Consider the following 20,109-nt stretch of genomic DNA (forward strand, 5'->3'; position numbering starts at 1 on the left):
TGTTTTTCTGTTACACTGTGAGCAACCTTATTCCTCAGATTTTGCCAAACCCCAAACAATAGGACAAGTGTTAGGCATCACGGTTCACCCCCTCTCCTAAGCTGGATAGGCAGCAGTGACAGAAACCAAATGAAAGTCAGGCTAGAAACAGGAAACATCTGCTCCTATTTGTCTCACCCCCACTAAGACTTATCTTATTGCCCAACGCAGTGGATGTGCTGTGAATGAAAATCATATTGGAACAATAGCTCTGAGGGGATGCTTAACTTCATAACTCCCGTGGGATGTGCCTGTAAACTGTATCATCCGATTCTCTGGGAACGTTTAATTACTAGTAAATGTTTTTTGCTGCAGTCTTTGTTTCATTCCTAAGTTGCTGTGGGAGAGGGGTATTGGGGAGCTAGAAGGATAGCTGTTGCAGTGACAACTGCTGTCTGCACAGTGGGTATCACAGTATAGAGGAGGGTTTGTTGCTCACTGTTTTTCTCCTTTGCAACCTCTCAGGTTCATTCACATGAATCTTCCTATTCTGAATCTGAATCTTCCTATTGATAATCTTCTGAATCTTCCTATTGATTTATGTCCTGGTGCTTGAGCATCAGGAAATACCAGCATATTTCCCTTGAACAGTTCGCTTTAGAAGGGTAGCTGTGACAATGTAGTAGTCGCTTCGGTTTTGGCGGTTCTTTTGGGGCTGATCTCAGCTTGGCAGGTCTTAGCAGTATAACTGAGTTTGTAACATCTTCCTTGCATGAGTTGTGAAGCTGCTGTGATTTCTTGGTTCTTTCTCAGTGAGCCAGGATTTTTGCACAGAGTCTTAAAAGACATGGAAGATTTCAAATAGTTGGTGGAATATTTTTAGGTGAAGGCAGCCTAACCAGCCCTCCTAAACCGATCTATAGTCTCAGGTCAGTAAAAGGCAACAGGTCCTTGTGCCTGCATCCCAAAGTATCTGAGTGGATTCCCCTTCCACAAAATGCCCAGTGACCCATCTCAGTTGTGTTTTGTCCTGTGGCGTTCTACAGTTGCTTTTATAGAGCCGTCTCATTTAGATGGTAATTTGTCTCTGTTTTGTGCCATGGAGAAAATTGGGCAATTGACTGTAAAAAAAAATTTGTAAAATGGCCTACTTCCCCTCTGCATTTATAATTGTGATGTTCTTGATGCAAAATCTGTAAAGGTAAGATGTACCTGTATGTCTGATTTGGAATGGGTTTGTTGTCAATCTTTAAATTAAGGTAATTGTTAACTTTTCATTGTATATATGTTATCAAAAAAAGATTAATATTCATATATTAAAAAGCAAATCCAAGGAGTGTTTGTTGTATTTCACTTCTGGAGCAGCAGAAGGAAACATGGATGCATTTAGAAGGGAGAATTGCAGTGACAGGCTGTTTTGCTACATAAATCTGTGTTAAACTTGAATCTCCACAGTGTACTTTAGAAAGATCTGTCAGTATTTTGTCTTTCCCATAACTGGAGTTGGATGGTTGTCTTTGAAGTAGAAGTTTGCTCTGCACGAATTCATCCCAGTCACCTTTTTGGAGAGAGTAGTTGTTACTCTAATTTTCTGCCAAGATTTGACAGTAGCATTTGTCTTGGAGAAATAGGGAACAGATCCTTTCTCTTTTTGTGCAGAGAGACAGCAAATGTTGAAGAATTGTGCTTTTGAGAAAACAGCTTTGGCTGAGTCACTGAGGTGGTGGAATTCAGTGTAGTGGCAGCTCTTTGATTCCAGAAGCGCTGCAGCAGGGTGGCGCACCTTGCTGCCCGTGCATAGCAAGGGGCGTGATGTGCCACAGTCCTTGCCCTGCCGGTCATCCTGAGTCTTAAGGATACATTTTTAGCATCACCAGCTCTTCCTACAATGTGTTGACTCTTTCTTTCCTCACAGCTCCACTGTCTCATTCCAGGACATGCCAATTCAAGCCCTAATGTTCCGAATTATTCTCTCCTGCCATCTCCAGCTCCTGCTCTTGAACCTCCTGCCACCATTGTTCTTCTGCTGGTGTGGTTCAAATATGCTTTACTGCAGCAACTAGTTTATCCCTGTCAATTATCAGTTCACAGGCCTTTTAAACTCAAGGGCCTTGGAGATACAGATATCAAAATAATTGTGAGGTGGGATTTAAGAGATGCACAGCACTTCTGACTCAGTTTGGCTTTAGGTTGTATTGGTGAGTGTTGAGCACTCTGGAAAAACGCTATACTGAGAGACATGAAAATGGATTTAGGTGGGCAATTTTCATGTTAAAAATACCTTAAAGATTTGGCAAGAATGCCCTCCGTAATCGATGTCTGGTACCCTGGGTACATCTCACAGGTAGAGCACCTTTTGATCAGGAAAGATCTCAAAATGCGTAATTAGTACTACATAAATCTTCTGTCCAGCCCTTTTACATGGAAGCTGCTGTTGTAACAGGACTGCAGCACAACACAGGAAAGAAAAACTAAAATTGATGGTGCTGATGAGAAATGTATTTTAAATGCCCTAGCCAGAGATCAGACAGAGTGAGTATGAATTTTTTTCATCATTCTTCTTAAAGACTTGCATGTTTAAATTTTACTAGGACTGCTCCAAAGCATGTTCTCTTGTAGTTTACATTTTAGTTTACAGGTAGTTCTTGCAATCATGGATAGTCTCCTCCATGTATTTAAAGCAAGAAAAAAAACTATTCTGCAAAGTTGTGTTAGATGAAGTATATGCTAGAAAGTGAGCTGGTCCAATTGCTATTTTCGGTCTGGTCCTGAAGAGTTGGGAAGAGCAGAGCAAATACTAGGCAATTGTTCCACCTATATTGTATTTTCTTTTTAATTTTTAGGCTGAAAGAAATAATTTCTGTCAAAAATTGCCAGAAAACTGTGAACACAGTATTCTTTGAATCTTTCTGTAGGATCTGAGAGTTATCCCGTAAGCAGGTAATCACTTCAGGCCTCTTGCTAACATTGATATGTAGAGAGATGGCATTTGCTTAGCAGAGAAATCGGCTAGAACACTTTTGCTTTACTGTGGAGTCATGGATCCTTCACTTGTATCTCATGCTGTTGGGAGTGCATGTAGGACTCTGTAAGATCTTTCTATGAGGTTTGCCGCTGCTGTATCCAAGTGCAATAAATTGAGCTTCACAGTCCTCCTGCTTTAGTAAGATCAGCCTCTTACCTGTTACTGTAGAGAAACAAATGGAGAGAAGCTGTGATATACCCAAGGCCTTAGGAGTTGTGTGAGTAAAACTGGGATTGAACACCAGTATACCAAGCCTGTGTTTTAGCAAAAACAGCCACACTTTGTCTGAACTGTTGTTTGTTTGGAGTTTTGGGTAGCTCAATACCAAGGTAGAGGACCGTTAGCCTTGACTTTCAGTGTCAGCATGCTTCAGCCTGCCCTGGCTTGAAGCCATTTAGAGACATTCCTGGTGCGTTCTGTGTAATTTCAGCCTGATGGAAATGGCTGTAAGGCAGTCCCACCTCTGCTGATCTTCAGGATTCCCCTGTCTGCAGCTTCTTGTGGTCGCTTTGAAAGCGAGTTATGTTTCCCATTAAAGGATAACAGCAACAATTGAGGCAATTAAGTGGAGTGCCATGGAGCTAGCAGCACGCAGGGAGTTTTCCGACTGAAAACAGCGCAGCTCAAAGGTTCTCCCTGCAAGGTTGCCTGTTTGCTGTCTTCATTTGTCTGGAAAAGGATCGAGTAATTCTTTGTCAAATTTCCTTTACTTATTCTAAATGCCTGTTTACTTCCATAAATAGGAAGTGCTCCCACTCCCGCCAAGCCTGACGACTCTGCAGCAACTGCGGACTGAGATCAATGCAACTTGGTCACGGTTTCATTAGGCCTAGGAACTTGAATCAGTGCTCAGTACCAGACTGTATGCAGGGGGGAAGACAACAGATAAGATGGGCAAGGGGAGAACCAACCATCTATAAACAGAAATAATCCATGTTGTGACTGTTTCTACAGAGTCATAAGAAAAAGAAAATACCAGTTTAATTACTAAGTCAAATCTGTTGGATTTTTCCTAAATTTTAGTTGGCAGGGGACTGGAAAAAGGTGAAAGCTGGACCATTTGACCAACAAAGGTGTGAAGAACTTGGGATATACAGACCCGCGTGAGGTTTTCCAGGTGTGATTATAAGATGTGATTGCTGTTGCACCCTGCATTTTTAAGGATGAAGCTTAGCTCTTCTGCCCCACACCCCCATTCCGTGCAGGACTGGGAACCTGTAAAACTAAAAGCCAAAGCTTGGGACCGACTGAAAAGCACCACTTACAAATATCCACCTTCTCAGCGTGAACATCTTATGCTCGTCCAATAGATAAGCCCATATTCCCTTGGAAAGGTAGCTGAGGTTTCCAGACCAAAGGCTCTACATTCCCTTCTGCATGTCTGTATACTGAAGAAGAACAGTTTCTCACCTGCTGGTCTGGCCATTTAAAACCTTACAGGCCCTTCTTTTGTGAAACCTTTCTTTCAAAGGCAGGGCCAGGTCTCAGCTGCGTGCTTGGCGCAGTTAGCGCTGGGTGCCTTCAGCCAAAGACTGATGGGAACAATAGCCCCTTTGCCACACTTCATACAGACAGGCAGGGGAGAAGGTTCGAAGCAGAACGGACCGTAAAATGAGATCCAGGAATCCAGCAAGGCTGCAGTGAAGGAGCAGATTGCTAACACGGAGCATCTGTCTTTGCCCTGCGAGTAAGTTACGAACTGAAAAGCAAGAGAAAGTGGAAGATCCTTTCACAAATAATAAACACTTGTTTGTCTTAGATTAAATGCAACACCTTTACATGTGGGCTCCAGCTGGCCCTAAGTAGACGCACCTTGCATGGCTGTTACCTTCCTTGCCAATGAGAAGATTATTGTACATCCATCTGCTTAAAGGTTAATAACCTGCTTTTAAGAAGAGGAAGAAAAAAGGCAAATCTGTTTAGTTTACAGGAAGAAAAAATTGTTTTTCATTAAAATTGCCCGAACTTTGCCCTGCCTCAGAGTTGTATTCTCCAGCGGAGAAGGAACGCGTTAACCTAGGTACTGTAGCCACATCTCCTAGAGCGAAATTTTTCCATGTGTTTTAAACAACTCCTGTAATGCCAGTAGGGAAGTGCAGCTTCAAGAAAAGAATGTGCATTTCTGATCTGGGTCCTGCCACTATCTAGAGTTTATAGAGAGACTTTTTAGCTCTTTGGCAACGTGCAGGCCAGGAGCAATTTCTGATTTAAACCCATACAACTAGGATGTTACTGAAAGTGGCTTTAGGCTCTCAACAGCCTGAGCTTTGCCAACATCTGGAGAATCTGGCTTTGAGTGCTTGGGGAGGGAAGGAATTTTTCTCCTACAAGTGAGAGGAATGGATAAGCTTGCAACAGCACCTGCGTTATCCGTTTCTTTGCGAGATGAAAAACAGCCATGCTCCATCTGAACTGGGCTGATGCTCCCAGCCAACTGATGGAAAGGCCAGAGGGGCTCTGTGGGTTTCAGTGGGTTGTTGACAGCTGCTGGGCACCTCCTCAGCTCTGCCTGAATACAAAGGGCACTTTCTGGTTCACCCAGCGTCTAGGTGCAGGGGCTTGGGCTCTTACTGGTGCCGGTGGTTCTGTGGAGGGAAAGGCAGTCTCATGGAGCAAAAGCAGCAGAAAGGGCCCTCCCAGAACCCGCTTTTCCCCACGGTGGGGTGGGGCGAGAGCCATGCCCTGGGAACCTCTGGGACTGAGGCCAGCCCTCCCCTCGGTGCGGGGAGAAGCGAAGCCCAGAGGGCTCGGTCTGTCCCACGGCCCAGTGAGCAGCGTCTGGCTGCGGGCAGGCACCTCTGGGGAACCTGGCGGAGCCACGGCGGAGGAGAGGGTGGGTGAGGCTTGGAGGCCTCTGCCAAAGAGGAGCACAGGGGAGGGAGTGTGACTGGGCCAGTGGGAACGTGGGAGAAGGGAGCGCCTTCAGGGGGGAAGGTCCCCCCCGCTGCCAGCCCTGGGTGTCTTCTTTTTGGACTTCAGGAGAGCTCGCGCCGCCATGCCTCGAGCGTGGCTGTGCTGTGTAAAAGCGGTGGTGCCGTGGCACAGGGAGCTGGGCAGCTGAGGCTCCCCAGCTCCTCGGCATCTTGTTGCCAAGTCGCTTCTCCCTGCGTCAGCCATGATGGGTTACCTGCTGCCTTGTAACGGCCTGCTTGGGAAGGGCTGGGGGACCCGCAGGAGCCCTGCAAGGCTTAAGCTCTGCCAGAAGCAGCAGCTCCTGAGCAGTAAGCAAGGGAGACCATCCTCCTCTCTTCCCTGTGGCCACGGTGCCCTCTGGCCTGGCTAGTGGTGATGCTCTCGGAGAGGCCCTGGTTAGCCAGGAGCTGGCAGGCAGGATGTTCCCGCGCCTGGCTGCTGGCTGTTAACCATTCCTTTGTACGGGGAGAGGCAGTGGGCCCGTGAGCTGCCACCTGTTGTTAATCTACCCCCGGCTAATCCATTCTGCACTGTGTCAGCAGTTCAAAAGGGCACTGTTAGTATTTTTTGCCAACTTCAATTAATGTGAGATTTTGGAGGCCCCTCTGATCACATTTCATCTGTCATGAGTCAGGAACAAACCAGGCAGATTGCAGTTGAGAGGAGAGAAGAGAAAGAGTTTATTGCAAACCAAAACAACAACAGTGCTTGTGCCTCCTCGGCCGGGGTGGCTGGGAAGCAGGGTGCTTCCCAGCGATGCCACTCCTTTCAAAAACTGGAAAAATAAAAGCTGGTGCCTAGAAATGCCAGTCTCTACCACCTCCCCCCCAAAAAAAAAAAGAAAAAGAAAACAAAAAAGCTGCAAGTGCAATAACTTACTTTAAAAAAAAAAAAAGGTAAAAAGAAGCAAGCTGCAAGACTGTTTGTTCTTTTTTAATATTCCACTGTAATGAACTGGTAATACATGGCTGCATAGGCAATAACATTGCATGGCACAAACCTCACATGGCAACATTTTTAATGATTTTTTTTTTCCTGAACTTTTTAAAAACTTTTTTATTTTTTTTAATATGTTCTACCCCAGGCCGTTAAGCTAAAGAGAAAAAAAAAAAGTTTGCGTTTATACAAGGTTACAATATTTTACAACAAAAAACCAATAATATTGATTGAGGTTTGTTTTCTTTCTTTCTCCCAGTCTCTCTTTCAAACACTGCACACCTAAACCGATATATTATTATACATTGAAAACTGTCCTTCAAAATCAGTAGTATAAAAGTCCTAGCTCTACCTACCTACCTAGCTATGCGGGGGGAGTGGGGAACCGTGTTACCAGCAAAGAGTTAAGGGGGTGCAAGGCCGCTCCGTCGCCTCCTCCCAGCTCCCTTTGGGAAGCTGTAAAGGGCTGAATGACTTTCCATCCGATTCTGCCCCCCTTCCCGTTTGGGTTTAATTTCTCCTTCAGTCTGTTTGCTTTCTGCTGTGTCAGTCAGAGCAGCAAAATAAACATGGGGCTCTGCCTCTGCTTGATTATTTTTCAAACCTTTTCCAGGAAACTACCTTTTTGCCTTTGTTTGGAGAGTGTTTTACAACGTGCTGCCTGGTCTAGGTGTCCTCTGGGAAACAGAGAAATGTGCCTCCCTGCCCCAAAACACCTCCACCGCCAGAGAAACCCAGCCAGCGGCCCTACTCGGGCGGCACGCCCGGTACACCCGGCCTGGCTTGGCGCCGCGTCCCCATGGCTGATGGGGCAGGCAAAGCTACGCGTGCTGCAGCTCCGCGACCTGACGACATGTGACGTGCTGTCCCTCTGCGTGGCCTTCCCCTAACACCCTGCCCGTGCTCACGGCTTGGGCCAGGCGTGCTCCGGCAGGGCTGTATGCCTCGGCAGGAATGCGCGCTTGCTCACACGCTGCCGTGGGCTCTAGACGAGAGGGAAGCTGGTTCTCCTTCACCTTGCTGTCTTGGTCATCTTTCCTGTGCTCTCTACCCAGGTAGGCACTAGGGCAGTGAGACCTGAACTGAGTAGCGTGGTCAAGAGGAGGCGCCCAGAGCCCGGCCGCTGGCTGGAGAGCCTGCTAGGAGCACGGGCAGGCGGCAGTGCTGGCGGAGGGCGATGAGCCGGGGGGCTGACCTGGCCCCCGTCTCGCTCCTCTCCTCGTGAGCTTGTTCAGGCACAGCAACCCTTAGAGCTTGGACACTGCAGGGTCCAGCAAACCCCGAGCCTGGTTCACCACTGGTTTGCAGTTGCTACCGAAGCGCTAACTACTGCTCGTAGGCAAGAAGTGCCTGCGAGTACTTGGCAGCAAGTGGCACCCGACTGCCTGTAAGCCAGTGCCAGGAACCCGTGCTGCTCTCACCATTTGCCTCCTCCTAGTCTCAGAGCTCTGGGACATCTCTCAGTGTTTCTAACCATGGGCAACGTAAGGCAGCCCCCTTGTAGGGTACCTGCTGCATGGCCAGGGCCAGGACTGCTCGGGAGGAACGTTTTGCTACCTCCGGGAGGCCGGAGCGGGCAGCTGAGAGAGCCCAGCTAGCAGGGTGCTGCCTCCACGGAGGATGCCACCACAGGCACTAGCATGGTGGGTGTTGGGGCAGCCAGGGCTTGTGAGACATTTTGGTGGTGGCTGGGGACGAAGCTTGCAGCTTCGAAGGCAAGTGCAAGCCAGGGAATCGCAACTCAATGTATGGACAGGAGTAAAATACTAAATAAGAAATAAATAGAGAAGAAAGTCATAAATAGAGTTGAAAGGTATTAAAATAATAATAATTAAAAAAGGCATCATCGTGGTAACTTGAAATTGCAAGAACATCACTGACCCTGTGACCCTTAAGAAATGCAGTAGCTGCAGGTTGGCTAGATTAAGATACATATATATATATATATAAGTATATATATATTTATACAGTTTTTCTTGTTAATTTAACAGCTAGTTTAAAAAAAAAATTAAATTAATTAAAAAAGGTGTGTAAATACGGATGCACGTAACTTAAAAACTGCCTGAATAGCTGCACCCGGAGGCTTTTGCGGGGAGCAGCTCCCAGCGTGACCCACGGCGTGAGGGGCAGTGCTGGTGTGGCGGCAGTGCCCGGAGAAGCGAGGCAGAGCCTGGCGAGCGGCGGGGCCGCCCGCGGCAAGCAGCGGGGAGGAAGCCCTGCGGCAGGGGACTCCGGGGAGCAACATCCCCCCTTGCCTAGCGATGCTTTCAGGCAGGCTCAGGGCTGGGCATGCACGGTGGCCTTTAAAATAGTTTGAGTGACTCCGACATGTGCTTTGCACGTGGATTTTAAGGTGAGAGAAAGCGGGGGCCAAGCCTCTGTAAATGCCAAGTCTGCTGCCAGGAGACTCTTCTCTCTCTAATAAGACAAGGGATGCAGCACTTAATCTTCTGGGCTGTTAAACAGCTCTGGTGAAATCCTGGCCCCATGGAAGTCTGTGAGGAAAAACTACCCTTTAACTTCAGTAGGGAATGCAGCTAAGCCCTTGAATGGCTATGGCCCTCCTGCCTTTGGTGCCTGCAGGCCCCGTCCCCATGCGCCCGCCCGCCCCACCACCCACTCCTCAGCGCTGCCTGGTGCTAATTTGCCTTGTCAGTAACGTTACTGGGCTGTTCGGGCAGTAGCCCTCCGCAGGATTGCCTGCCGACCATGGCAAGCATCACGCTCCCCGCTGTACCTGGGGAAATGCTCTCGGCACTGTGCTCAGCTGCCTGCACAAAATCGGCTGGAGAAACTGTCACCGGTCCATGGGTGGCCCAGGACCCTCAGTGGCTGCTGGGGCACCCGGTGGGGGTGAGGTACCCCTCCAACTGGCCAGCGTGATCCTGTCTGGTTCAGTGATCAGCATCACTTTTGGCACCGCAGCCACCATGCCTGATGGCTTAGCTGAATGTTTAGGCTGGGACATAAGTCCTGGCTGCTTGTGATGGGAGAGGCCCTGGTCGTACACATGGTGTGGTTAAATGCGTGCTGGTTCCCTGTGAGTGCCAAGGAAGGCGTCTCTTAGCATTTCTGAGGAGAGAAAAGAGATAGTACTACTGGTCTTTTCTTATTCCAATAAATATATATTACATTTGACCTAGCAATGGTGTATCATTTATGTAATGTATGGCTGCCTAGGCACTATAGAAATACTTGTATACCTTGTTAACCTGAAACCTGACATTTGGGTTTAGCTTATTTGGAGCCTTTTCCAAGACCACTAAATATTTCTGGACCTTGAACTACAAGATCCCCTAATACTGAGCATGAGGAGGGAGGGCAGGGTGACACACAAATTTTTATGGGAGTAAAATCCTGTAGTTCCCTTGTGAATCTCGGAGACGGCTGCCCCAGCTCTTGCTGAGCCTACATAGTCATGCTGTGTGGGTGATAGTGCTCAGATGACCTTCAGCTTCTCCTTGGTGATGATTCAGTGGGGTAAAAGGATGTTCCAAAATTATTCCTAGCACTACGAGGTCGTTGAAAAGCTTGGAAAAGATTTAGCCTTGTGAAGGAGATCTTACTTAACAGCACAGTGCAGGTAAGAGCGCTGGGAGGGAAAAACAGAGGACGCATATTGGTTCGGACAAACCAGGCAAGTTCTGATGTCTCCTGCTTCCTCTGCAAGGTGAAGAGGATCTGAGGTGGCTGGAGATGAGGCAGCATCACCTCATCCAGCCTTGGGTCCCTTCCCACCCTGCTCCCTGCTCCGTCCCCCATGCGGAGATGCCTGCAGCAGGTGTGTGCAGGGGGCCCTGGTCAAGGGCTGCACGGAGGGGCTGTCATTGCATGTATCTGACCCCAGGACAAGGTGTATGAGGAATTTGAGGGCCTCACGCAACCATGGCTGTGTGCTAGCACTTGAGCTGTTTCTCAGAGCAGTCTCTTTGGGGACCTGTGGATTGACACAGCAACTGTATTCCCCTCCCATAGCTGCTGTCTCTAAATTGAGGATAGCAATTCCCGACCCAGTGAAAGCCAGAGGAAACATTTTGCTGCCCCACCATGCACATGAGCCTCAACATTGACTACGACCGTGGGAAAGCAAACCGCAGGCGCTCCCTGGGGCAGCCAGCCGTGCTGGGAAGCTATCGTCTGCTGGGGTGCACCTCCAGCCAGGTGACCACAGAGCTGGCAAAGACTCCCAGCGTGGTGGCACCGTGCCATGTTGGGGAGAGACTCATCCCCTTCACAGGCCTCTATGGCTCTGTGCTTCACCTCAGACTGCGAGATGGAGAGGAAGCAGGGTAGAAGGAGACGGGATAATGTTGCTTTCTTCCTGTCCTCAGGTGTCTTCTCAGCCCTGTTCCCCATTCAGCTGTGGGAAGATGTGGCTCCTGCTAAGAGGACGGGAGCAGCCCGAGAGGCGTCTCTTTGCTGGTGCCAGAGTCCCCATCCAGTCCCCTGCCCAGGGCAGAACAGATCTGATCAACACTGTCAACAAATTAGGAGGGGGAGTTGTGTGTGTGTATGGGGGGGTGACAAGAGAGGGGAAGCTGCTGAAATGCCAGCAGGCTCTTGCTCTTTGGAAAGGCAGATCTGGTGTCAGGAAAAGGAGCAGGGAGAAAAAATGCCCAGGTTATCAGGGAGGTGGCAGTGAGAGGGGACGCATCCCAACCCAGATCTCACTGGAAGAGGTGCTGCTCCACAGCCTCCCTCGCCCTGCCTGATCCCAGGAAGCCGGGAGCTGCCGCGTTCATGCTGGAAACACTCCACTTACGTTAACATGTGTACTTTATATACCTAGGGTAACTAAAAGTGCTGCATTCAGATCCCCGAGGAGGCAACTGCTGTCTGGAGTCCAAGCGGATGGATTTATTCGGCTGTCCCCATGTGCTCTCTCCGTGTCTCGCAGGCACTGGGCTGCAGCCCTGTCATGTCGCCCAGGAGATAGCGGCGCTGTGCTCCTTCGCTTTCATCCTCAGGGCAGCGATGCTGGAGGTCTTGCGGTCCGGCTCGCTGTTCAGCTCGTAGCCGTTGAGGCCAGGGCTCATTCCGGCTGTGCCGAAGAGGCCACCCATGTGAGTCTGTCCCACGTGGCTGCCGGGGCCGGAGACGCCAAGGAACTCGGAGACGCCGCCAGCCGCATGGGGGTGAGCATGGGGGGACATGCAGGAGGGCACTGTCTCGCAGGGGACGACGCAGGCGGGCACGGGGGAGGCGGCGCCATTGTTGCCGATCCAGGAAGGGTTCTGGATCTGGGGGTGGGAAAAGAAGCGTCAGGGCTGCTCCGTGTGGGACGCGGCCAGTGGCAGGCCTGAGGGGAGAGAGAGTGTCCGGCCCTCGCCAGCAGTGGCATCAGTAGCCTGCCCACAGAGCCAATGGGTCCCGTCCAAAATCCACATGCCAGCCCTGGCAGGGGCAGGGAGTGCTGGAGACAAACTCACAGGGGAGCAGGACTGTGCCCCTGCTCTGCTGTGATGTATCTCTATTTGTCCATTCCGTCCCTGCCAGCTATTTCTCTGGTATTTTGCACCATGAGCACTTTCTGGAGCTCTTGGCACAGGAAACCTGGTGTCATCCACAGTGTTTCTGTGGGCCTACCCACTATAGTGGGAACAGGCAGAAAGGAATGCTGCAAGACCACCAGTCCACCCTCCCGCCCCAGCTCAGGGCAGCTTTACCTAGGCAGGAGATTTTTTGCACCAGACGGACTTGCCTGTCGGAGCTGAGCTGCCCGCAGCCCCCAGCACAGGCAGTTTCCCTGCCCCTCTCCCCAGCGGTGCTTGTTGCCCATCGAGGAAGCATTGCCTGCCCTGCCGCAGAGCAGAGCCCTGTGGGGCTGCCTTGCGTGGCCATCTGGGCTCCTGCAGGGTTACTCATTAAATGATATTGCAGAAGAAGAGAGGGGGGCTTAGTATTTGCCAGCGGGATCAGGTCTGCTGTGGCGGGAGGGACGGGCACGCAGGATGAAATCAGGGAGGAGGTGAGCAGCTGGCTGGAGCAAGAGAGCAAAGGGCCCTTCATCCCCCCGCCCCGCTGCACCACTCGCCTTTGGGCCCTCTCTGATCTCTTACCTCCTGCAAATTGCTTTTCATTTTTTTGATCTCTAGGGCTGGGAGAGGAGGGCAGTACAAAGGGAGGGAGCAGTATAAGTTACAAAGAAGAGAGTGCTGAAAAGGCTGCTGAGAGCGTCCTCTGCTTGAAAAGCTGCTTTGGCAGCTCTCAGCTGTTTCATAAGGGCTTCTTGTTCAGTTTGGGGGAGAAGCCAAGCAAGAGAGAGGTCAAACGCTCCTGGCTTGGCTGCAGGGGAGCTTTGGTGCAGCGCTGGCTGGGGAGGTAGCTGACAGCCAGGGCATCGGGGGGAAGGACTCCCAGCAGATCTGTGAGGACAAGTCGGGTTCAGACCATCACGCCTGCAAAACTGCGCCCTGAAGCAAATTCTGGGTGGCGGGAAGAGGAGTCGGCAGGATGGAGGGAGTGCTTTGCGGGGGCACAGCCTAGCCCTCGAGCTTACGAACGCCTGTCTACCCTGGCAGCGTCTGAAGACAGCGCTGTGAAATGGGGGCTGGCCCACTGCTTAGGAGGCTACTGAGGTGACAGGTCTCCCAGGATGGGAGGTTAAGGAGGGAGGGAGCTGTGTCTCCTTCCTCCTGGGCTAGGGCAGGAACGGTCTTGACAGTCCCCAGGAGCAGCCTCAGATACCCCAGCAAGGCTGCTCCCACCCTTCCTTTGGAGCACAAACCCACAAGACCCTTGGGAAGCATCCCCAGACGTCACCAAGCGTGCTGCGGCTACCACAGCCCATCGCTGGGAGATGGCTGTGGGAATTTGCCAGGGGAAAAATGCTTTTGTCCAACCTCCTAAAGAAGGGGCATGGAAACCTAGGCATGGCAACAGGAAGCCTTCCTGGGAACTGCTGGTTTTAAGGCCTGAAATAGCCTTCAGGACCTTTTCCAAGTCAGTGGGAAGTTAGTGGGCAGCAGCACATGTGATGGGAGAAGGACAGTGTAATAGAATGTGCTTAGCAGGGTGACCTGTGCCCAAAGGGTGGCTGCACTACAGGCCACACAGGACTGGGCTTGGTGCCTGCTTTAGAGATGGCTGCACCGGGCCAGGGCATGAGGGAGCTGGGCAGGCCACCCAGCTAAATAATTCCTGGCCCTTCAGTGCTTGGTAATAGAACCCCAGCCCCAGCGCTCTTGCAGCCTTGCCTGAGGGCAGGTGGATGAACCCGAGAAGCAAAGCATCACCTGGGGGGGACTGGGAGCAGAGGCGGTGTGTCCAGCAGGCATGGGGATGGACGGACCGGGGTGCAGGGGTGTGCTCACCTGGGCGTAGTTCTCAGCACGGGTGAGCAGGGGCAGCTCGTAGGCGGTGGAGAAGTGGGTCCGGACCTGCTGCATCTGGCCGAACCGCTCCCGCTTGCGCCATTTCGCTCGCCGGTTCTGAAACCACACCTGGGGAAGAGGGTGACGGGGGCTGTGAACAGGGGGGCCAGTGGTGGTTGGGAGCCCCGCAGCCCTGGGGAGCCCACTGGCATGCAGGGCTCTGCCGGGCGGGCGGGTGTGCGTGGTGTGAGGACAGAGCGCTGCTCTGCGCGCAAGCCCCTGCGGGAGCGGCAGTCCTGCCCTGCATCCCCAGGGAGGCCAGGGCCAGCCTGCACTCCCAGACTGAGAGCACCCTGGGCAAAAGGCAATGCCCAGCTTTTGGTGTCCTGCCTGTCTGGGGACATTCACAGCTCTTGCCTCCCGCAGCCTGGTTTGCCCTGGAATAACCTGTCTTCCTCACACCCCTAAATCAGTGTTACCCAGGCACTGCCCACAGCTCTCATGCTGTCAGCCAGTCTCAGATGAGAAGAGCCAACACATCCGAGTATGCTGCTACCAGGCTGAAAACAGCAGTGCTGGGGCTTTCCCCAGGCCTAGTCCTGGCTGTGGTGGTGCCATGGGCTGAGAGCTTGCATTTCTCACTGAACTCTCAGTCTTATTTTTCTTAACTGTTAAAAAAAAAATAAAATGCATAACACCCCTTCTCTTAGCCTCAGGAAAGGACAAGTGCGCTCTACAGAGTTACACGTCCTTTGCTTTCACACCAACTTTTCTTTGCAGGGTTTGCAGCTCTCTGCTTCACAGTGCTGCTCAGATCCCTTCAAGGCAGAGGAAAGACCAAAACACTGTTTCTGCTCTTATTTTTACTGGCTTGACATCAGTGTGGATTATTGCACTATTGTCAGCACCATTGCTCCTGATTTGCATCAGCATAAGAGAGATCAGAGCCTGGCCCAGTGTCTTCAAAGCCTCTTGAGGCTTGTGAGTCAGGGAAACACATCAATCAAGAGCCGCTTTGAAGGCACTGAGAGATGCAGGCGATCACCAGGGGCTGGGTTGCGCAGGTCACGCCAGTGCATGAAAGGAGCAGTCCAAGAGCCGCTCGGTTCTGCTTCGAGTTTTACACGGTGACGTGCAGAGGGGGGGCACCGCTAACGAACAGCTCGGCCCTGCCTGCACCCGGCTGCAGGGCACCTCCACCGCTTCACAGCCAGCTGGGGAAACCAGACGCCGGTTTCGGTTTCGCCAGCTCATGTCTTCGGAGGATAGCGGGGCGAGCTGGGCGCTCGGCACAAGGGAGGGCGGCAGGCCGGCTTTCAGGGGGCAGGAGAGTGGGGGCATTTGCAGCCTGCGTCAGCGCAGATAGAAGCTGCTACAGGGAGAGACAGGCCTGAGGGTCTGTAGTTTTTGGTCTGAGCTGACCTTCTTACTTGTGCTGGAAGAGTCGTTTCAGGCTCTCCTGCTTCAGTTTCCCCCTCCCCACCATGTAGGCAGCCTCGCGCTGGTCTCTTGCAGCTCCCCGCCGTGGCCAGCCCCACAGTACGCGTGGCCAGCTGAGGGTCTGGCCATGCGCTCTGATCTGCTTGGTGCGGGGAGCCGATGGCACAGCGCCCGGCCATTTCCTCCCCACGTGGGCTGCCGATGGTGTAGGAAATAGTACCCTGCACTGCTGTCATGGCAATGTCACTGCTATGGGCCATCCACAAGTCAGCCAGACTAACCATACCCAAAGCAGCAACCTGATATTAACACCCCACCCCGATTCAAAAACCCTATCAGGATTTTCAGCGGGTGCGAAAAGCACCAGCAAGAAAGGTCCTAACGTTATCCCAGCTGAGCACACACTTCACATGAAGAGCGTCCTACTGGAGAAGGTCTGATGCCCGAGGCATCTGTCTGCTTTTCTTCTACCTCTTCTTGGCACAGCCGCTCCAGCCCAGCTGCAGGCCAGTCCCAGGGCTGGCCCAGATCATGCCGCTTTGATCTGCAGATTCAAAGTTAGCAGTGGTGACCCGGTTCCTCCTTGGGCCGGGGAGGCCCCGCTGTGCACAGAGGGGTGGAGAGCAGGTAGGGAGCAGAGCGCTGGCTGTGCGCGAGGCTGGGGTGAACATATGCCAGGCATATGCGGCTATTCCCCTGCCTGGCGAAGGCACCGGCTGGCCTGCCCGCCAGCCCGGCCACACACCTGCACTGCCGTGCAGGGGAGCCCACCTGAGCATCCAGCCCGGGGCACCCGCCCGGGAGCGCAGCAGCTGAGCGCAGGCTCCTGCGGTGGCGCCCGGCTCTGCAGCGTGACCTCTGAAGCTGTCACCATGGGGTTTGTGTGCTCACCTTCCCCAGGCCTGCCGGAGCCACAGGGCAGTTCCCCGGGGCCAGCTGAGGCGGAGCAGGGTCTCTGTCACAGGCTTTTCCTCTGCTGCTCCTCATTTACACACTGAATTGAACTGGTACTGGCAGAGCAAAATGGTTTAAACTGGCAGTTCCCAAATTGCAGCCCCACGTGGCTGGTGGGCTGGGAAGCTGTGGCAAACCATCGCACTAGGCTGAAAGGAAGAGTGTCTCCAGTCCAAGCACTGGTGCCCAGGGCAGTGGAGATGCTCCAAGGGCTGGCAGTGAGCCACTGCTCCAAAATGCTTGCAACAAGGTTTGGACCACTTTTTAAAGTTCTCCCTTCTCCTCCGGTCCAAGTCCTTTTAGGCTGCTTGGTATCTTGCAGTCGGGTTTCCCCAGGCCTCTGCAGTGCTCCACGGAAAACAGGGCAGGCAGGGCAACGTATAATGTGAAAAACAACTAATCCTATGTATTTCTTGGCTTCCTCAATCTTAGAAGACACCTGCTTTTAAACAGCAAATCTAAAAACCAACAAAAGTCCATTTTCCTTTCATTGCCTGTCACCTTTAGTCACGAGAGGCTGCTATGGGACAGGGATGTGACAGTGGAGGTCGCAGCAGTCGGTGCAGCCTGTCCCCTGGGGTCAGGATGGGGTATTTCGTGCAGGGATAAGCAGTTGTTGCAGGCTGCATCTCAGTGTTAACAACTGGAGTGGGAGTGTAGGGTAATGTCATGTATCTGACTCCTGCAGACAATGCTTTGATAAGCCCTGATGTACCAAATCAGCCCTATAAAAATCTACAGAACAGAAAATGTTTCATGTCTCCATAAACATTCAGCCATATGCTGGTACCTAAATCCATATGCATACACAGCTGACATGCTGTGGGGGGTGAAGAGGCCAGGAACGGCCTGAGACAAAGAAAGCAGGAGGCTCCTGCTCACTGTCTCACTGCCGCGACCCTGGCACCCAGCGGGCGCTGCCGGTCTGCCCCTGCCACCAAGCCCCACGTGCCCCACACAGGGTGCAGGTGAATGGGCTGAGCCGGGACCTCACCCAGGCCCCTCTGGCCATGCCTGGATGGTTGGGGACTGCATCGCTGCGTTCATCCTTCCTCCAAGTTAAAGAAAAAGGTGATTTCCCCTCTCTCCTACCTGCCCCAGCGCAGTGATGAAGGGGGAAGCTGGCCTCTGCTCATGTGACGGTGGGCTGGTGGCAGGCACGGGGCCGGATCCAGCCCAGCGCCCCACGCCCTGTGCTCCAGCCCCCCTTGCTGCATCGCTGCCCAGCAGCGGGTGAGAGCTGCCTGCCACGTTCAAGTCATGTGCTCCCGCTCTGCCCTGGCAGCCTCGCAGCATCCGTTCTGCCTGTCCCTGTCCCCACCAGCCCCGCTGCCCTCCTCCCTCTGCTCAGCCTCCATCTGTCTGTCCGTCTGTCTTCAGGACCCCATCCCTCTGCTACAGGCCAGGCCTTCTCCCCTCTTTCCAGAGATGGCCACCAGCCCTTTGCTTTCCAGCCTGCAAGAACAGAGCCAGAATTCATCCTTCAGCGCTGAAACTGGACACCATTTTATCAGTGGCCTGGAATGGGAAATTGGAGCCTGGGATGAGAGAATTGAATAACTTGAGCTTGTTTTCATTTCATGTTTAATTTCCTGAAGGCTTAGCTCAGTCTTTCCGCTCCTTCCACCAGCCTCCCAGGGTTTTATGGGGGAAAAGGGATCAAGATATATTACTTCTTGCTTTGCTTTGCTTTGCTTTTTTTCTTTTCTTTTTTTTCCAAGGCGGTGATTTTGCTACAGCGGAGTTTGACATTTCCCTCTCACTTTCATGCCCCTGCCGCATCACAGGGTCACTGCTGAAAACATTTCATTAACGGTCCCAGCAATCATAAGGCTGGCTCTGAGGGGGGCTGGCTGAGGGGTTATATTCCCTGGCTGCAAAGCCTCCTTCCAGCCGCACCTCTTTCTCCTCTGCCACAGGGCAGGCCAGGAGGCAGAAATATTCACAGCCCAAGAGAGATGACCAGCCAGGGCCGGGCTGGCGTGGGCTTGAGGATGTGTATATGTGTCTCTGCATGCAAGGGGAAGGAGCCGTGTGTGAATACACATGTGTGTCTACCATGTATCTCTAGTGCTACTGCCTCAGACATCTGCTGCAGCCCTGGATGGGCTGGAGGATGCTCAGGCAGTTGCTGGTACCAAGCAGGAGCTCTCCGTGGGGCTCTGCAGCTCCAGACATGGAAGAGGACGAAAAAGGAATGGGATATGCACACTGCGTAGGACCTACATGAGAACAACACCCGCCGCACACCCCTACAGGTTTGTTTCTGAGCCCTGGCAGCCTCTTCCTGACTGGGTGGCTCTGCCTCTGTGCAGGGCTTATGCACAGCTCCCACTTTGGAAAATAGGGACATGCAGTAGCTTAATAGTACTTGGCAACAAGGGGCCAGGTTGTGAGGGGCAGGGAGGGAAACCATTGCATTGCATTGTGGGGGAATTAGGTTAGACGTTGTCAGACACCAGCAGTGATGGCTGGAAACCAAGGCAGGCAGAGAAATGGAGCAGGAGAGGGGGCAGGCTGCAGGATGCCACCGCTCCGCAGACAGTATGGCCCACCCTGTGCCTGCCACTGGTATGAGCTGTTCTCCAGGCGCTGAGATCTCCAGCAGCTATTTCACTAATGAAGCATGAGTTTGGGAAAGGGATGGAAAAAAAACAGAGCTGCCACTTGCCTGTCTGGGCTCCGCATCGGCTCCTGCCTGCAGCAGGGAGGCTGGGTGCGCTCCCCAGGGAACCGAGCCTGGCCAGAGGGGACAACCTCCAGCCAAAAGCTGGCTCAGCTGTGGGAGGGAGCATCACACCTCAAACCTGCCAGGCGCCTCACCTTCCTGCTGCTGTGCTTTGCTTAGTTCAGCCTTGCAGGCAGCTGAAGCTGGCCTCCATGAAATTATCCCAGGACACTCGCCATCCCTTAGAAGACTGTACCTTCCTTGGGAGAGGGACTGTTAGGCTCCCCTCAAAGTCCGTGGAGCTGCAATATGTGTGTGCCCAGACACCCCACAGCAGCCAGAGCCCCTGCCAGCTTGGCGGAGGGCAACTGAGTACAGAGTGGTTATTTGGCTTGCAGGAGGAAAGAAGTAAGGGGCTCATGGCTTATTTGTGATTTCCGCCCTCTGCCTTGGCCCTGGTTGGGCCCTTGGTCCCTGCAGCAGGCGTTTGCTTCGCCATCAGTCTCCTGGGCTGCTGCCCCATGCCCGCTCTTCAGCTGTGAGCTGATGGCCCTTAGAGCTGCAGTGCTGGCATGGGGAGGCCCCACAGAGCAGAGCTGCCCAGAGGGGTGGGAGGCCAAAGCCAAGCCTAAACAAGCTATAACACAACCCAGAGCTGGAGACAGGCACTAGGGTGATTCACTAAGGTCCCAGCCCCGAAAGCCTCCCTCATGGGAAGCGCAGCCCTGTGCCATCAGCAGAAGATCCCTGTGCCACCCCAGGCTGCATCTCCATGCTTCCTGGGGGCTGCCACCACCGTGCCAAGGCTAAGCAGCTCGCTAGCTGGCCGCCCCAGTCCCCTGAGAACTCGTGTGAAATACCCAGCAGCCGGGGTGCCCCTG

General features: G+C 52.6%; 1 protein-coding gene and 1 long non-coding RNA gene across 2 annotated transcripts in view; one reads left to right on the top strand and one right to left on the bottom strand.

The window, feature by feature from the left end:
* Positions 1-20,109, bottom strand: part of ALX4 (ALX homeobox 4) — a 51,456-nt gene continuing 31,347 nt past the window's right edge. The window contains exons 3-4 of the mRNA XM_087746016.1: positions 14,167-14,295; positions 1-12,093 (exon numbers count right to left, since the gene is read on the bottom strand). Of these exons, the coding sequence (XP_087602142.1) occupies positions 11,770-12,093; positions 14,167-14,295 (453 nt within the window). The 3' untranslated portion in view covers positions 1-11,769. The remainder of the gene's footprint in view (positions 12,094-14,166; positions 14,296-20,109) is intronic.
* LOC148057131 (uncharacterized) overlaps positions 11,868-20,109 on the top strand; it is a 25,685-nt gene continuing 17,443 nt past the window's right edge. The window contains exons 1-2 of the long non-coding RNA XR_015701901.1: positions 11,868-11,988; positions 14,947-18,818. This is a non-coding gene — a long non-coding RNA (uncharacterized LOC148057131). The remainder of the gene's footprint in view (positions 11,989-14,946; positions 18,819-20,109) is intronic.

This window comes from Nipponia nippon, unplaced genomic scaffold, assembly GCF_047370975.1.
Source record: "Nipponia nippon isolate SJK-2023a ecotype South Korea unplaced genomic scaffold, ASM4737097v1 scaffold_10, whole genome shotgun sequence".
NCBI classification, from domain to species: domain Eukaryota; kingdom Metazoa; phylum Chordata; class Aves; order Pelecaniformes; family Threskiornithidae; genus Nipponia; species Nipponia nippon.